Genomic DNA, 20,090 nt, shown 5'->3' on the forward strand with positions numbered 1-20,090 from the left:
ATTTTATTATGTATATTTTTTTTATTTTTAAAAATGAGTGCTGAGATTGTATAGTTTCATTTAAAATTTTGTGAATATTTTTATTATTAATATAATATTTTCTCATTTACAAAAATTCACAAAATAATCCATGGATTTTTATTTAATTCCCATCTTATAACATCAACTATTTCCCAACCTCTTAAGTATTCTATTCCATGAGAGTTGCATTGTGCATGGTACTCTTAGGCCTTGTTTTCTTTGGGTTTTTAAAAAATTCATTCAAAATCAGTTTTCCAATCAATCACTTCTCAACAATCACATCACACATTTCATTAACCAAAATACTAAAATACCTTCTATTTTAAATTATTATTTTTTATTTTATTCATATATATCAATACCTTTTAAGTCTTTTTACCAAAAATAATCATCACCTCCTCAAAATCATCACCAATCATTACTTTTTTCTCTCTTTAGGTTTTTTCAAAAACCCCAATCCGAACAAGGCCTTATTTATATTATGGTTATGATAAGTTTATTGAAAAAAATAATATTTATAAATAAAAATTATTTTAATAGTTTGATTAATCTTTTGGGATATAAAAACAAAAATATTAAAATAATAATAAATAAATAAATTTAATAAAATTTTCAAATAACCCAGTATAAAAGAAGAATAAATGAGTCACGTTATCCAACCTCCCACCAAAACATACTGAATCAAAGTTATGAGGATAACATCACAAAAGACAATGGATCATAAACTAATGTTTGATTAATACTATGAACTCTCTCTCAAAATCACATGTAAAAAGAAACTTATTATTAATAAGGCTTCAAATTATATTTTTCTTTTACATATATACACTAACTTTTTTAATAAAAATCTTTATATATTTATTTTTTATTTGATTTTTATTCTTCATCAATAATATATTTACTTTATTTTAAAAAAAATTAATTAAAATTTTAAATAATTTTACAATAAAAATCCTAAATAACCCAACTTGCTCCAAACAGAGCTTGGCTAATTGTTTGTTTCAACTTTGACAGAGATTACTGTTTCGTTTTTTTTTTGTTTTGTTTGGGCTTAAGAGTAAATATAGTGTGAAATACAAAAGGAAAAAGTTAAAATTGTCTTGAATTTAAGAATAACTATAGGGTAAATCAATAAAGAGAAGCCACTAGAAAGGCACGGTCAAAAATTGTCTTTCCTAGGGTTGGTCAAAATCTCGACCTTCCAATACCCATATACGTACATGCTGAGTATTAGCAGTAGTACTTTAGCTAAAGAAAGTTATATATGATATATCGCTCCAGAAAAACCGATGTCAGACGAAACAAAAGAAGAAGAAAATGGCTCTTTGATGTGATTGGACAAGTGTCAATGGTCCGTGACCTTCTTCATCTCCTATATCCTTTAGCTTGTTTGTTTGATAAACGGATTATTGAAAAAAATTAAACTTTCAAATCATCGATCTAATCAATTTATTTATCTTTTCAAATATCAAAATTATTTTTTACATTTTTATATGAATTAATTATTAAATAAACATATAGAGATAAAAGATAATTTGATCAAAAATAAAAAAAAAAAACATTTTTTTCTTACTTTTAATCAAACAAAGATTTTCTTAGAAAAAACTCGAACAAAACTCAAAAACCACCCCTTCAAACAAGCTCTCATTAAATGAAGAGTGATACGAGAGAAATAACAAAAGGGAAAATGTGTGATATCAACCTATTTGTTAGAAAAAGAAAAAAAAATATGAAAAATGAGAGAAGAAATAAATTTTTTTTTTTTTCAGTCATTTTCTCTCTTATTCCCTTCCTCTCAATTATTTCAGATGTATAAATCTGTTTCAAATAAATATACTAGTGAGGTATATATATATATAATATCTTTTGGAACACTTTTTGCAATGACAGGCTTTTAGTAGCAAAACTCTTATACCCAAATGAGTGTATGTCCCAAATCTCAATCTCTGTTAATACATTATAGTGTTGCTTATCTATTCTAGATATCTCAAGAAAGATTAGAGGGTTGGGCTTTTAAGTTTTAGAATTTGTTAAAAGACTGATTTATGCTGGGCTAGCGCCTGATCCATTTCACTGGCCCAAACCCACCATTCCAAGTCCCAACCCAACTCTTTCTATAAATAACACCACAAACTATTTTCGGTTTTTGACATTAAACCTTTTTTTATATATATATAATTTGAAAGCTTTCTAAATCTTCGGAATTTTAATTATAGTTGATGGTTTTTAAAATATTGCAGTTCACTATTAAACCGATTAGTCTATCTAATTTCAAAATATATTCCTCCCCCAAATACTCGTTGAATCCTAGAAGTTTAGGTGAGCCATTTAATAATACAAACTAATATTTTAGTCCTCATGCATAATAATGATAACAATTTTAATTTATTCCACGCGGTTTCTCCGTATTAACAAAAAAACGTGAAAAAGAAAAAAGGAAAAATGATAGGAAATCATTTATTATTAAAATAAATGGGCACATGCATCAGGAAATAAATGAAAGTGACAAGAAATGGTTTGGCTAATGATGAATTTGTCTTAGGCCCCAGAAGCAGTCAAGTTAGGATAAAAGGAAATATTATAAGCCGGTAGCCAAACTCCTCCTTCAATAAAATTCCCGACCGTATACTGATTCGCCTCACTAACATTCGTGATCACCTTAAACCCATCCCACTTAACCCTACTTGTCGTGTTCGAACCAACACCACGGTTCTTATACTCCCTATAAACCAACGTATTCAAAGCAAAGTCCCCCGACCACTCAAGCCACCCAGCCGGTTCAATCAAATCTCCTATATTCGACAAAAGAACCGCCGTATGCGAATACAATTTCCACGGCCGACCCAAATACGACTTGAACGTCGACTGAACCGGGATCAAATCAGACCCGGCAGCGATCTTACAATTCAGTATCGAGATACCCGTGTTCTGGTTCGGATCTTCACGACCCTGGGCCGTGAATATGTTCTTCTGGTTGTCGTTGGGGCGACGGGCGTAAAGGTTGCTGTTTTGGAATACAACCGCTGCGTTTCCGAAAATGAAGTCTACGGTACCGTAGATATCGCAATCGCGATAGAACTGACGGAGAGAATGGACGTAGAGAGTGTCTTGATAAGCCACGAAACTACATTGGTAAAACGCCGAAAAATCGGACCCACTTCGTAGGGCTACAGCCTGGTGCTTACTGGGTCCCGCGTAGTTCTCGAATGTGATTCCTTTTGCTACGAACCCATTTCCCACCACAGCTAAAAAAAAGACAAAAAAAAAATAATTAACACTTTATTATTATTAAAGATTGAAAAGGAAGACGTGGTCCCCGGTGGAAATTTGTCGCATTTACTACTATAGGAAAGGAAAAAGCGGACTCCCCGATAATTGTCTTTCATTTAAAACAATTCCTTTTTAATCATTCATTTAAATTTTAAAAAAAAATTATAAAACTACAACTAATTAAAATTGCTCAAATAATCAAACAATCTCCCTGAAGCTGTTGCTTGTTGATTATTAAATTCAGAGGCAAACAATATCTAATTAATATATGATTGAGGTGGTTATATAAATTGAGGATTCTAAATATATCTAAACATGATTAAAACCATATAATATAAATTAAGAATATGAAGTCAGCCAGTTTGGTTTTAACTTTTAAGTACACACCGACAAATACAAAATATGACTCATCCCTAGTTTGATGTTAGATTTTCTAATTTCTCTATCAAAAATCTTTCTCATATCTAATTTAAATATTTAAATTACTAATTAAAACTCAAATAACATTTTATTTTTTATAAAATAAAAAAAATAAAGATGTTTGCCGCTAGTTTCATCGGGGACAAAGACATGGATTCGCGGATCAATGGTCCCACTGCCAGCCCACGTCCTTATTTGAAAATCACTTTCTTTCATGTGATCATTATTATTATTTTTTACTTGTTATTATTATTTCTAAGACATGTCAATTCATTATTATTCAAATTGAATAGAGATATATAAAAGTTGAAATATCTACCAAATAAAAAATAAATAATAAATAAAAAATATGCCTGTATTCAGTTAGATATTTAATAGTTTCAATCCTCAATTAAATGATGTGAGAAATAAGATGGATGAATGAATAATTGAAAAATAAATTATTTTGGAATTTAATATAAAAAATAAGGACTTCTGAAAACGATGAATTGTTTAATATGGGGTTATTTAAAAATGATGAAATTAAATTAATTTTGGAAGTTTTTGGCGCTATTTTTGTCTTCTACTTATGATTAAAGAAACAAATTAAGCATGCAAATCAACAAGTGTTTATAGTTAACGGTAAAATTAAGTAGAGAATAGAGAAAGTGCCTACCGACAGTCGCCGATCGAAAAGTAGTCCAACCGTCGACGACACTCCGGTTACCCTTAATAAGCGTTTTCCCAATGCCGTCGCCGACGAACATTATCATCGTCTTCTTCTTATCCACCTCAACATTTTCAAAGTACGCCCCTGCTTTTATATATATCACGAATCTAATCGTACTCGAATTCGGCGCCGCCGCCACCGCCGCACCCACCGTCGTAAAATTCCCACTACCGTCCTTCGCCACCACTAGATCCGCCTTCGTCTCATTCGCACTGGCAATCTGCAGTAATCTCCGATCTTTCTTCGTTACCCACGTCGGAAATCCATGGTCTAGTTTTCCATACTCAGGGAACGGCTCACCGCCGTTGGCCGGAGAAGATACGTTGAACTTTTTCGGGGTAATCTTCTTCAGCATTGCAAGCGAGTTGCTGACGTGTTTGGAGATCTTACGAAGTCTTCCCTGTACGTATTTGCGTAAATTGGCTTTGCTGAATGCGAATCCATCTAGACAGGTCTGTTGATTGGTCATGGCGCCGCTGAGAAGAGTCTGGAGATCTCCGTAGTGTTTGGAAGCGGTTTTTCTGGTGGATAGATCGGAGATGGCGGAACGGAGTTCGTCAATGGTGTCGTCGAGGAGTTCGAGGCAGTCTTCGAGGGCGCGACGGTCGTAAGGGGTGAGTTTGCGGCTGAACTTGCGGCGGATGCTGGAGCAGTTGTATTCGGAGGAACGGACCTCGGAGACGGTGACATTGATGGTGGCGGAGATGATTTCTGGGATGGATTTTGTGTGGAGATTGGGGATTGAGGCGAGAGTTGAAACGCAGAGGTCTGTGTAGAGTGTTTGATCGCAGGCTGAGTGATGATGATGAGCGATCTGGAGATGGGAGTGGGTGTGTGGCGGTGGGAGATTTATATTGCTACTATTGTTATTAGGGTTTAGGAATAGAAATAGAAAAACGGAAATGGAGAAGAAGAGAGTTATCAGTAGTAATGGTGCTCTGTTTCTCATGTGTTTGTAAAACAACATTTTGACAGACAGAAAGAGACATATGAAGGAGATGAAGGCGGATGATACATATATAGGAGTAGGAGGAGAAGATATTAAAACTTTTTTCATTGAAGTTGTATTTTAAAAAATGATATTATTATTTTTATAAAATTAATTATTTAAGGGTTTTTTTTAATAATTTTGTGTGTTGAGTTGTTTGCAAAATAATATATTACAATTATAAACAAATATATTTTGCGTTTAAATATAATTTTTTTTCACTAAAATAAAATGAAGTGAACAAGTTATTATGAATAAACGCTGGATTATGGTTTAAAAGTAAAATTATTTACAAAGTTTGCATATCATATTTTATTCTGTTTTGGTTCAGCGGCATCTATGCACCTAACCTACTATTATAACCTGAACTTAGATTAAGATACTGCTACATTTGATTTCTCACTCACGTGTATTGAGCAATGATACAAATTTCTATTTTTTTTATAATAATTAGACCACAATATTAATATTGTATTAAATAAATACATCATATTCAATTCACAATATTAATATCACATTAATATATATGTATAGACCTAACTTTATGTGGACTTTATAGATATTTGGGTTTATATTATATATAATGTGAGGGACTATAAAGAGATAGATTAAAACAAAAATAGATTCAAAGGTTTGAGATAGCAGTTGGAGAATATTTTTGTTTGTCGGAATTTGCACTGTTTGATCGACTTCAAATGTTGGCAGTTGTTGGTTATTTCTGAAGCTACATTCTAAACGGTAAAGATCTGTTTTTTGGCTCTTCAAAATCAGTTTGGCTCTTCAAAATAAGTTGAAATGAAATCAGAATTACATAATTGATAAGGTTGGTTAATCTTACTCTTTCTGCTATTTGTTGGTATTTGTCAAGATTGTTGTGTAATCTTTCTGTTATATCTAGAATGAACCCATGTTTGTAACATTGTTGATGATAGTGGAGTGTTAAGTAGTCTGACTAGTCCCGTAATTTTTACACTTAATTTGAAGAGAGATTTTCCAAGCTAAAACTGTTGGTTTTTTTTCCCTTAGTCCGTGAGGAAAAGCCCAGCAAATAGGCTCATTTTGGGCCCCACTTAATTCACTTATTTGGGAGCAATATAAAAGGGGAGAAAACTTATTTTGCAAAAATAAGAACAAAAGAAAGAGAGAGAAAATCAAGAAAGAAAATAGGGAAAAACTTCACAACTTATTTGAGAGCAGCCTTAGTGTTTTGATGATCGCCGGAGTTTGCACCGTTGGATCGTCCTAATTTTTGGACAGCAGCTTCACAACTTCTGGGCCAACATTCTGGACGGTGTAAATCGGATTCTGAGGTTTGGAGGTTGGGGTTTCGTTGCCGGAACAGTAGTAGTTGTTTTTGGTGATATTCTTCCTTTCTTGTTTTTTGATTGTTTCTATATCTTTGATGTGCATGTTTCCAAGGGTATTATGAACCTGTATACCTCTAGTATTGTCTAGAGAAGACTTTTTTGTATTGCTCTCTTGCTGGTGATAGTGGATTGTAAGCGGCACTAGGTGTCTTGTGGTTTTACCCATTGAGGGGTTTTCCACGCTAAAATTCTGTGTTATTTGTGTGTGTGTTTGCTTGGTGTGTTACTCATTGTTTTAGGGGCTGTGTTGATTGCATTTGTGAATACCTATTTGTTATCTTCCTCACAGGTTTAAACAGTTTGGGAAAGTGTTGTCAAACGAAAGATAAATTCCGCATTTGTTGTTTACAGTTGTGGTGCATTTTCATCAAAAATTTGTTTTGCATTATCATTTTGATTTCATTATATTTTGTTTATCTCTTATACTTAATTAATTTAGAAAACGTTTTGTTTTAAAAAATAAAATTTTCCATTAGGTACATCATATTCAATTCACATATTGATAATCCTCTAAATACTCTAATCTTCAATTGATACCTTAAATATATGATATTATGACATTTTTCTCTTTAATTTTGTATTTATTAACATGAAATAAAATGAGAAAATGATAAAAAAAATGTTAAACTTAGAATTAGAGAAGATGTATTTAGAAGAGTAGAAATTTTTTAAATATTTAATAGTATAATTTTAATATATATATATATATATTGTTTGTATGTATATGTCGTTTATTTGTTTTGGGGTTGGTTGTCAATCACTCGATCACTATATACCATTTTCGAATACGATAGATATTTAAATTTTACACTTTATATATCTCTAACTGAGTTATTGATGCGGTGCGAGTCGAAGAGGCGTTTATGCGAAAGTTGCAGCATCCAAAAATATCTCGCAAGTGTCAGATTTCGACGATTGCCTAGTGTTTTTCGGGCGGAAACGTGGTGCTGTGAAGAAGTCATGGCTTTGCCATGAGGTATGATGGTTTAAGGCCATCTGACGACGTTTAGGGGCTCAAAATCGCATTTTTATTAGTTTCGGGTGTTTTTTTGCAATTTATTAAAAGTTGTTTATTTCTTTTGCAAGCTAGGGTTTGAGTATTTAAAGAATCTTAAAACACTTTGTTATGGGGAGATTATTAATCAGAAAACGAGGTTTCCTCAATATCTATCAACTTTCGGTATTCGTAAGAATCAACGAATCTTGATAAAGGTTCATCTTAGCCACGCACGCTGCATCAGTTGGTATCAGTTTCCAGTCGACCCTGAGGTATGCCGCCCCGAAGACAGCCGCGCAACCCTACCCCTGGTGCTGATGATGGTGACCTTGTTGAGTTGCGACGTGAAAACGCTGAGTTTCGCCGTGATAACGACGATTTGAGGCGGCAGGTTGAATGGTTGACGCAACGGATGGATGCATCTATGCACATGCACCACCCTGAAGATGATGTTACGGTGACAGATGAAAACCCTCTCGGTGGTCTTCGGAATCGATCCCCTGAACGCCCCAATCATCGCTGGGAGCAGGCTTTCAGGGTGGACATCCCTAAGTTCGATGGTAGTCTACCACTGGAAGAGTTTATTGATTGGCTTTCTCAGGTTGAAGAGATTCTGGATTTCAAGGAAGTTCCTGCAGATCGTCGTGTACCCCTTGTTACGATCCGCTTACATGATCGTGCACAAGTATGGTGGCAGCAGTTGAAACAGACACGTGTTCGTCATGGTAAGGCAAAGCTCACGAATTGGGACAAATTCAAGAAGCATATTAAGGCTGCGTTTCTACCATATAATTACGAACGTAACATGTACCAGCGGTTCCAGAATCTTCGTCAGGGTTCTCGTTCCGTGGATGACTATTCCACTGAGTTTTACACCTTTGTGGCTCGTGTTGACCTGTCTGAGTCCCCTCTCCAGTTGGTTTCTCGCTATATTGGTGGTCTTCGCCTCCAGTTGCAGGATATTTTGAATATGTTTGATCCCTTGACTGTTTCTGAGGCACATCAGCGTGCTTCACAGACTGAGAAACAGCTAGCCAGGCGCAGTTCAGGTAGCTTTGGAAAACAGGTTGTCCCCACTAGTGGCATTGGTTCTTCTTCCCAGCCGGCCCATCCCACCCCAGCCCCCCCTCGCGGCACTACAGCCCCCCCGTAGGGACGTCCCGGTGGCTTGCGTTGTTTCAATTGTGGTGAAGTTGGCCATCGCCAAGCAGAGTGTCGCAACCCAAAGTCCACCAATCGTGGTCTTTTTACTGAGGTGGATGATCCTGACTCTGCTCTTCCTTCAGATTCAGCCCCAGTGTATGATGTTTATGATGATGAGGCAGCGGAGGAGTATGTTTCTGGTGATGTTGGCCCCCTTTTGGTGATTCGTCGATCATGTTTAACCCCTCGTGCTCCTGACAACGAGTGATTACGCAATAATCTGTTCCATTCCACTTGTACCATCGGTGGCAAAGTTTGCACCTTCATCATTGATGCTGGGAGTTGTGAGAATGTGATTTCTGAGGTTGCAGTTTCGAAGCTGGGTCTGTCCACTGAACCTCACCCCAAGCCTTATCGCCTGTCCTGGCTGAGTCAAGGTACGGATGTTACAGTTTCCAAGCGCGTACTTGTTAATTTTTCCATTGGTTCCCATTATCGTGATGTTGTATATTGTGATGTGGTTCCTATGGATGCTTGTCACCTTTTACTTGGTCGCCCTTGGCAGTTTGATCATTCTGTTATACATGATGGGCGTGCTAATACCTACACGTTCTTATTTCATGGTACCAAGATTGTGTTGATGCCAAATCAGCCCAAGAAGGGTGCTGCCCCCACTCATCATGCGTCCCCCCCCGCCACCTTGTTGTCTCGGGGTCCTTTTCAGACCGCCATGGTCGAATCTGGCATGGTGTTTGCTCTATTTTGTTCGCTGATTACCTATGGTGCTAGTTCTGAGGTGCATATTCCAGTGCAGCCGCTGTTACAGGAGTTTGCAGATGTTTTTCCTGAGAATCTGCCTTGTGCCTTGCCTCCTTTGCGTGATATCCAGCATCACATTGACTTGGTTCCAGGTGCTGCCCTACCCAACCGTCCTCATTACCGCATGAGTCCCAAAGAACATGAAGAGTTGTGTAGGCAGGTGGAGGACTTGCTGGCTAAGGGACACATTCGAGAGAGCCTTAGTCCCTGTGCTGTCCCGGCCCTTCTTACCCCAAAAAAGGATGGGTCTTGGCGTATGTGCATTGATAGTCGTGCTATCAACAAGATTACAGTGCGTTATTGGTTTTCTATTCCCCGGTTGGATGACTTGTTGGATCAGTTGGGTGGTGCTTCTGTGTTTAGCAAACTGGATCTCAAGAGTGGATACCATCAGATTCGTATTCGCATGGGTGATGAGTGGAAGACTGCCTTTAAGACTCGTGATGGCTTATATGAGTGGCTGGTTATGCCGTTTGGTCTGTCGAATGCTCCTAGCACCTTTATGTGTGTGATGAACCAGGCTCTTCGCCCTTTCATTGGGAAGTTTGTAGCCGTTTACTTCGACGACATCTTGATTTACAGTGACAGCGAGGTAGCACACCTCTCCCATCTTCGTGAGGTGTTATCTGTTCTCCGGCGTGACAAGTTCTATGCTGCTTCCTCGAAGTGCACATTTCTTACTGATTCTACCCAGTTCCTCGGTTATGTGGTGTCTCGGGAGGGCCTGAAAGTGGACCCGAGTAAGGTACTGGCTGTCAATCAGTGGCCCCGCCCCTCTTCGATCACTGAAGTTCGCAGTTTTCATGGCTTGGCTTCCTTCTATCGGTGTTTTATTCCTCACTTCAGCAGTGTTACAGCTCCTATCACTGATTGTATGAAGGGGGTTAAGTTCTTCTGGACGGATGATGCCGAGGCTGCCTTTGTTGAGATCAAGCACCGACTCACTTCAGCCCCTATTTTGGTTCTTCCTGATTTTTCTCAGCCATTTGAACTACATTCTGATGCTTCGAAATTGGGTATTGGGGCTGTACTTAGCCAATCTGGGCGTCCTGTTGCTTATTTTAGTGAGAAACTGTCTAGCGCTAAACTTCGTTTCAGTACCTATGATATTGAGTTCTATACTATTGTCTAGGCAGTCAAACACTGGCGTCATTATTTATTTCAGCGGGAGTTTGTCTTATATACGGATCATGATTCCCTCAAGCATCTTGGTGGTCAGGACAAGATTTCTCATCGTCATGCTTCGTGGGTCTCTTATTTACAGCAGTTTACTTTTGTGATTAAACACAAGACTGGTGTGTCTAATCGCGTGGCTGATGCTTTGAGTCGTCGTCATGGGCTGTTGACGGAGATGCGTGTCCATGTACCCGGCTTTGATTCGTTTGTGGACCTCTATCGTGATGATCCTTTCTTTTCTCAGGTCCTCATTCGCATCCAATAGGGGGATTCGAGGGACTTTGTCTTGGAGGATGGGTTCCTTTTCCGCGGTGTGCAACTGTGCATTCCAGATTGCAGCCTGCGTTTGAGGATGATTTAGGAACTCCACAAAGAAGGCCATGTTGGGCGTGATCGTACCTTCCAGCTTCTTGCAGCTTCTTATTTCTGGCCTTCGATGCGCAAAGAGGTGGGGCGTTTTGTTGCTCGCTGTCGTGTTTGTCAGTTGGCTAAGGGCGCTTCGACTAATGCCGGGTTATACTTGCCTCTGCCTATTCCCACTCAACCATGGTCTGATGTCAGTATGGATTTTGTCCTTGGGCTGCCACGTACCCAGCGTGGTTCTGATTCGATTTTTGTGGTGGTTGACCGATTCTCAAAGATGGTTCATTTCATTCCCTGCAAGAAAACCTCTGATGCTGTGGCTGTTGCACAGCTTTATTTCAGGGATGTGTATCGCCTTCATGGACTTCCTGCCTCCATAGTTTCTGATCGGGACACTCGCTTTGTGAGTCACTTTTGGAGGAGTCTTTGGCGTTTGGTTAATACTCAGCTGAATTTTAGCAGTGCCTATCACCCGCAAACTGATGGCCAAACTGAAGTTGTTAATAGGTCTTTGGGGAACCTTCTGCGCAGTTTAGTTGGGGATCATCCTAAGGCTTGGGATCTGAAGCTGCCTCAGGCCGAGTTTGCTCACAATCATGTTGTTAATCGCTCCACTGGTTTCAGTCCTTTCCATGTGATTTACGGGCTGTCTCCGCGTGCTCCTCTTGATTTGTTAGCGCTGCCCAGCAAGGTGCGTCCTCATTCCACTGCTACGGATTTTGTTGGTCAGTTGGCTCAGGTTCATCAGACCACTCATGACCGCTTGGTTGCTGCTACTGCCAAGTACAAGGAGAAGGCTGATTCGAGAAGGCGTGCTGTTGATTTTGAAGTTGGTGACTTTGTGTGGGCTATTCTGACTAAGGATCGTTTTCCAGCTCATGAATATAGCAAGCTTGCTGCTAAGAAGATTGGTCCTGTTGAGATTGTGGAGAAGATCAACCCCAATGCTTATCGTTTACGCCTTCCCAGCCATGTGCGTACCTCTGATGTGTTCAATGTGAAGCATCTTGTTCCTTTTGTGGGTGAGTCTTCTTCTGATGAGAATGATGCGGTTCCAGATTCGAGGACGAATCTTTTCTACCCTGGGGGGAATGATGCGGTGCGAGTCGAAGAGGCGTTTATGCGAAAGTTGCAGCATCCGAAAATATCTCGCAAGTGTCAGATTTCGACGATTGCCTAGTGTTTTTCGGGCGGAAACGTGGTGCTGTGAAGAAATCATGGCTTTGCCATGAGGTATGATGGTTTAAGGCCATCTGACGACGTTTAGGGGCTCAAAATCGCATTTTTATTAGTTTCGGGTGTTTTTTGCAATTTATTAAAAGTTGTTTATTTCTTTTGCAAGCTAGGGTTTGAGTATTTAAAGAATCTTAAAACACTTTGTTATGGGAGATTATTAATCAGAAAACAAGGTTTCCTCAATATCTATCAACTTTCGGTATTCGTAAAAATCAACGAATCTTGATAAAGGTTCATCTTAGCCACGCACGCTGCATCAGTTATCCATATGAGAACCCATCTTAGAATATACGCGTTATCATATTTTCGGGGACCATTCACCTCCATAATTGCATATTTTGAACATGGTTTGGTATAGTATATCTAATTAATTGATGTTGAGAAGCGTTACTATTTTATTTTTTATTTTTGTAAAATAAAGTAGATTTAGAAAGGATGAAGCTAGGTCTAGCTAGATGTAACTACATATGATGATGGGCATGTTTGATAGTGTGTTTTTTCTATTGAAAAAAATATATATTTTAACACGCATCATTATAATCTAGTAAGTAGGTAACGTACAGTAATAATAATAAATTAAACAAACGTTAAACCGAATTTGAAATTGAATGCGAGAGGTATGGAGAGTTCATCATGAGGGATGGATAATTTATAAGGCTACCATAATAAATTAAGTGTTACTCAGATAGTTGTAATTAATTGCATTTATTTATTATTACTTTATTTTTAAACATTTCGACCGACTTTTACATACACAGGAATCTAGTACACCCGTTAATAACATATATATTTACAACATTCAAGCCGACACTTTCACATTTTTTTTTATATTTCTTAATTTGAATTAGTGAATACGACAGCCATTAGATGTATCTTACTGTTTTTCATAATTAAGAAAATCGATCAAAGTATAAAAATAAATTTAACTTTAGAAATTATTATTGGAGGATCCATAAATTTAGACCTTTTGTTCTATTTGTTGTCTCTCAATGGACAAATCTAAATTTGAAAACCTATATATATATGATATCTTGAAAAAGTATTCAAATTTGTTATGATTTTTATTTTATTTTTGCATCATGGAGTCCAAAAATTACATTTTCCACTCAAAACCCTTTGTCTGCCAACTAAATTGATTATTATGATCTCGATCTAACCACTATGCCAATGTAGAAGAATCACTATCCTTATTAATTGGTATATTTACTTTGATAAAATAAATGAATAGGGGGAAATGATTCTGGAGTTAATAAAGATAGACTGTGTTTCTTTACCATTCTGTTTTTTATTTCATTTAATACCCCTCCCTCTTTAATGTCTTTGACATTGTTTTTTTTTTTGGTTATTGAAATAATTTATATAGAAAAAATAATAATAATTAGAGATAATTTTGAAGAAATAAGATATTTTTTTTTATAAAATTTTTAAAGAATGTTGATATATATAAATAAAAAAATAGTAATTTAAAATAAAAAATATCTTAATATTTTAATTAATGAATGAATTAATTTAATAAAAATTAATAAGTAAAATAATGTTTCTTTTGTTACGAGTATAACTCAAAATCAAACAAAAGGTTGTTTAATAGGTTTGGTCCTTGTTTTTGAATTTTCTTTTAATTCAATTATAATCTTAAAAAAAATCACTCTAATCAATTACTTTTAAATATTTTTATAAAAAAAATATATATATATAATCCTCAAAATTAATACTTATCAATATTTTCAAAATAAGAAGCCATAGGTAGAGAAATTGAAAAAAAAAATGTGTGTCTTAACGTGATTGGCTGAAAAAAAAATTGTGTCAAGAGAATTTTTTTTTTTTTTATTTAGATCAATCAAATTGTGCCACTCGCCTCTTTCAAATTCACTCTCAATGTTAAATTTATTTAAAAAAATCTTTTTAAACAAACACTTGATTTAATTTTTCTTTTTCCTTTCAAGGAAAGTAGTAGATGATAAGCCCATTATTGGCCTGTAATCTAAACTGTCATTCATGCTTTAATTGAACACACTAATGGGCCTGTATTTCCGTTTCTCCATTTTTGTTTGTTAATATTATAATATATATATATATTTACTTGTTTATGTGTAAAGAGAATGAATAACTCAATATCTTCATAGTAACGTTATATCAAAACTAGTAGGTAGTTCGTTTATTTATACGAGTAATGATATAAAAAAATTGAAAAAAAAATCGATTAAAATGTAATAGTATTTTTTATTTACTCTCACATGTATATCTAAATTAAACACAAATCTCGAACCAACGAATCTGAACATTTTGAAAATTAAGCATAGTTATATATATATATATATTAGTTAGTTAAAAAATTGAACTTATATTATTAAAACGTTCCGCATTCATCAAATTTGATGTTAAATTTAAAATATAAAGTCTTATTAACCTAGTTGGTTAAAGAGTTGTACTTATTTTTATTATATTGTAAATTCAAAATATACTTATAACATTTTTAATTTTATTTTTAACCGTTTTTTTTTTCAGATTAATAACTTAATTCTTGAATATTTTTTTTTATGAATATCAATATATTTATGGGCGGGTCAACCCAAATATCCATTTATTCTCACATATATATCCAAATTAACCACCGCTCGCTCTCGAAACGGCAATCCGAACACTTTAAAAATTAAACAATATTATATATATATATATATATATATATATATATATATATATATATATATATATATATAAATACAAAATTAAATTATAAGTGGTATAATAATTAAAATCTTTCAAATAAATATATACAATTTATTATAAATATCATAATTCACACTTTTTCACATAATTTAAACAATTATCTCTTTCAATAAAAATTTGACAAGTTTACCCATGCCAAGTTGCAAATATTAGCTAGCTATTTATTATTTGACTACATGTTAAAAAATAAATTCTAAAATTAACTTATCTTTTTATGATTTAAACTTTATGATTTCATGTCTTTACATTAATATTTATAAAAACTAACTGAATTTATATTTATAAAATTTAAAATAAGTCATCATCTATTCAAAAAAAAAGAAAACTCTTTTATATATATATATATATATATATATATATATTTTAATTTTAATTTATTTAAAGAAAAAACTTATTTACATAGTTCAAATGATAATAGTTTAGGAAGACTAAATAACTAGTATTTGAATTATACTAACTTATTAAATTAAAAATAAATAATTAAAGTTCGGTATAGTTTATTTATAATAATTTATGGATTATTTAAAAATTAGTATTTGAAACTGTATTAATTAGGTAAAACGTGGATATTAATAATAAAAAAAGAGTAAAACATTAATACGATGTTAAAAATTTGTCAAGTGGCAATATATATATATGATAAATTAAATGCATGTGGCTGTTGTGGGTGTCAGCTAGCGATGTGATTGTGTATAGTATAAAATAGTTTTGTGGTAATTAAAATAGGTTATATTTAATTACTATATATATCTGTAATTATTTATTAGGTTAATGCTCTGACTTAATTATTTTGGTCTTTTGGATTTATGAAGTCAATATCGTCGGTTACGTTTATAAGGAGTCTATCTAGTCTAGTCGGTGTACACAAGCTTGCTAGTATTTACATACACACGTCAATATCAAGAATTATTATCTTTGTAACGTTTAGCTACATTTATTTATTTATTTATTTATTTATTTTTTTGTGATGGTGATATTTACAAGTTAATTATATACATTTCATTTTAGTGTTTTCTTTTTGGAAATTAATTTTTTAACACCAACAACAATTGTTTATAATTAATGTCATTTCCTACATTTACATTTAGATGCAGGTTCAAGTCATATATTTCTATAATATAATATTATTGTGAATTTATATGTCTAGATATAATGATGAAGGTTGTGGACATTAAAAATAATAATAATAGAGAGGTTGTAAAAGAAAATGTACAAACCGTTCAAACCATACCCACGTGATTGAATAATTTCAAGAATAAAGAAGATGCAAGAGAAAGCCGAATATACAATTCCAACCTAAGCCTTTACTCCCTTTTGGTTTTTAAAAAATTAATAAAAAATAATTTTTTCAATTAATTATTTTTCAACAATTATATTACTCATTTCATTAACCAAAATACATTTAATTAACAAAAATACTAAAATACCATATATTTTAAATTATTATTTATTTTATTTTATTTATATATTAATACATTTTAAGTTTTTTTACTAAAAATAATCACATCTTTATCAAAATTATTACCAATCATTATTTTTTCTCACTTTAAGTTTTAAGAATACCTCAATCCGAACTAGGGATAGTTTCCCAAAGTAACATGATTTGGCGTTCAACTTTCCAAACTAACCTACTTTTTTCATTCATAAACTAACCTAGTTTACTATTTAAACTCAGTTTTTTTATTATATTTAAAATTTATTATATATATATATATATATTTCAATTATTATTTTTATAAATGTAATATATTTTATATTACTATTCGTATAAATTAAATTATTTATATTTTGATATATGATTTAAATTATTTTTCTGTTATTAATTTGATTATTTATATTTATAAATTATTATTTATATTTTAATCTAAAATTATCCATTTCGGTTCGAATACGCTGACTTTAACATAGTTGGTTTCTTCTTTAGTATATTAAAATATAAATAATTAAATTTATAAAAATAATAATTTAAATTATATATCAAAATATAAATAATTAAATTTATAAAAATAATAATTTAAAGTATATATCAAATATAAATAATTTAGTTTATACAAATAATAATTTAAATATATCAAATTTATAAAAATAATAATTTAAAAAAATATATATCTATATATATATATAATGAATTTTAAATGTAATAAAAAAAAATGAGTTTGAACAGTAAACTAAATTAGTTTGGAAATAAAGAAAAAAGTAGTTTAGTTTGAGAAGTTGAACATCAAATCAAGTTAAGAATATTTATCCCCAAACGAACAAGGCCCTAGTCTTTCACATCTTTGCGAGAACATTGTAACAGTTTCTGTAATTGTGGATTGACCGCGGAATTGCTCATTTAGGTTGTCCACCGATGAACAAGATGTCTCCCTTTCGACCTTTGTAATGTTAAGAATATTCAGTTTATTATAATTTTGAATATCTATTTTTATTCATGAAATGTACACATATCTCTTTTCTCTTAATAATACACTACACAACATAAGAATGTTAAATCATTTTTTTGTTTAATCGTATTTGTAGCCCCATACAAATCCCTACTCATGTCTCGAGATATTATACCGGCATCACCAATTGATGCTTGTTGTGTTCTAAATCGTTAAATATGATTTTGATCAGTATGTCTAAATTATGCATTAGAATGGATATGAGAGTTTATTTTGTTAGGCAATACAACTTTGGAATTTAGTAGGTCAATATGAGTTTGGATTGTAAGGATCGATATCTTCCTAGCTAGACAAATAAGTCATCACTAAAATAAGAAATACAATAGAAAACAAAAAGAACGCGCAAATGGAATGGAATGAATTCAAACATGAAATTTGGCAGCTAACTTTAAAGAAATTATAAAAGACTTTGCTTACCTCAAATATATATATATATATATAAAATATAAAAATTCATGAAGTCTCTCTGTCCCGTTCTATATATGCTTTTTGGCCAATAATAATACTACAATGCTTATCTCACCACCTTCCAATCAATTATCTTCACTTTGCAGAAAAATAGGATCAAATTAAACTATACTATAATAATAATAAAGTTTTGAGCAAGTTTTTGAAATTGAACAAATCTGGGTACATCATGGGTTAGGTTTGGACTTGTTATGAGAAAGGAATTTAGGCGTAGCCCATGTTATAATACTTAAATTTAATTAAAGTCCAGGGAGTTAGGTTTGGACTTGATATATATATATATCCTAGCTAGTCAGTCAACTACAAAGTTTCAAATATAATAAATATGTATTTCTGGCACAGTATTTGACAAACAAGTTTTGAATATCAATTGATCCGACGTCCACTTCTCTACACATCTGATTAATACCGTATTTTTGGCGATGAATTAACTATTTAATTACTTTCGAGACAGATTAAATATTATAGTAATATTTAAACGTACACAAAGCATACATTGACCAAAATATCTGAGTTTTAATATATAGTCATCTTGGGAAGGCAAAAACACACTGCACCGTATGTATAAATTTCATTAGACTATTGTGCTTCCTCCCCTTAATTTTTGTAACATATATTCACCTACTATTTAATTAATTTGTACATATTTTTTTTTTAATTTAAAAAATGCACTATAAAATAATACAAGTTATAAATTATAAATAATAAGTACAACAACAAATTAATAACACATCCTTAGAACAGGATCCTCCCCCATTATAAAATTTAAAAACATTTTTATTCATGATTTAGAGGATGACTTAATAAAATAACAAATTTGAAACACAATTACAAATACTTAGTGATTGTATTGTAGTTGTCCTTCTAAGTCTCCGTATTTTGTTTTTGTTTATTTTGTAATTTTGTAGGTTTCTCGTATTTTTTTAAATGGTTCCCGTCTAAAAATAATTAAAAAAAATTGCCATAGATTCTTTTTACTAAAAACATTGTGACAAAAGAAAATTAATTGATTAGACATTAACAAATTAATTAATTAAACTTCTAATTGTTTGTTTAATACAAGTGGTCTTTGTTTTATAAATTAAGAATGGAACTAATTAAATAATTTTTCCAAAAACAAATTAATGATGATACAAAATAATACTTAAAAACAATTTACACTACTATATATTTGGTTTTCAGTGGAAAGGCCCCATATATATTAATTCTATCAATAAAATTATAAACCTGCTAACTCTATCTATCTTCTACTTGTTGTCTCATTTAAATTTTAGAACCAATGCAAGGCGTCATATATATTATAAATGAAGAGTTAAACAATAAATTGATAATTATAATTTATTAATTAATACTTCATTAAACAATAATTAAGGTCAGTCCGTCCCACTATTAATTGCCCTTAACAAAGTCTACATCAGTCCCCCCTTACTGTAATTTAATTAAAGATATAATATCAAATTGCCCATAAAGTTATAGTCAAAGATCATTCAAGTCTTTAAACATTTACACATCCAAAAAAATAAACCAAAATTGTTGAACTTAATAGGCACGTCAGTCTGCATATATAACTATGTATAACCCAAATGACACGTACAAAAATTTAATTAAAACAAAATCATGTTTTATTTTCTTTGAAAATGACGACAAGATGCCAACATATAAAAACTTAGTTAGGTGTTACTAACATGTATAACTAAACTAGATCACTTTTGTTATTTTAACTATAAAACCCTAAACCCTAAATCTTAAAATCTAACTCGATCTTAATGTTATAAAGATATAGTGTTTAGAATGACATTAACAATAATTTGAATGGCTATTTCAATAATATTTGGTTATTCATATTTCTTATTCTGCAATTTGCATGATGACCAGGAAATTCAGGATCGACGCGCTTTTATTTAGATGGAACATGCATGTTGACTTTCAAAAACATATAATT

General features: G+C 32.7%; 1 protein-coding gene across 1 annotated transcript; it reads right to left on the reverse strand.

The window, feature by feature from the left end:
* Positions 1-2,464: 2,464 nt before the first annotated feature.
* Positions 2,465-5,416, reverse strand: LOC124929056 (pectinesterase-like). The gene is made up of 2 exons (XM_047469320.1): positions 4,367-5,416; positions 2,465-3,266 (listed from the first exon to the last, which is right to left on the reverse strand). Exons 1-2 carry the CDS (start codon positions 5,385-5,387, stop codon positions 2,560-2,562), a joined length of 1,728 nt encoding a protein of 575 aa, XP_047325276.1. The 5' UTR covers positions 5,388-5,416; the 3' UTR covers positions 2,465-2,559.
* Between the last annotated feature and the right edge of the window lie 14,674 nt (positions 5,417-20,090).

The sequence above is a fragment of the Impatiens glandulifera genome, chromosome 3 (genome assembly GCF_907164915.1).
Source record: "Impatiens glandulifera chromosome 3, dImpGla2.1, whole genome shotgun sequence".
NCBI classification, from domain to species: domain Eukaryota; kingdom Viridiplantae; phylum Streptophyta; class Magnoliopsida; order Ericales; family Balsaminaceae; genus Impatiens; species Impatiens glandulifera.

Bases quoted from the DNA above. Each gene is read 5' to 3' on its own strand.
- LOC124929056 (XM_047469320.1), bottom strand. From the start codon at position 5,387: ATGTTGTTTTACAAACACATGAGAAACAGAGCACCATTACTACTGATA. The intron at 3,267-4,366 runs GTAGGCACTTTC...TCTTTTTTTTAG, and splicing joins TTTTCGATCGGCGACTGTCG to CTGTGGTGGGAAATGGGTTC.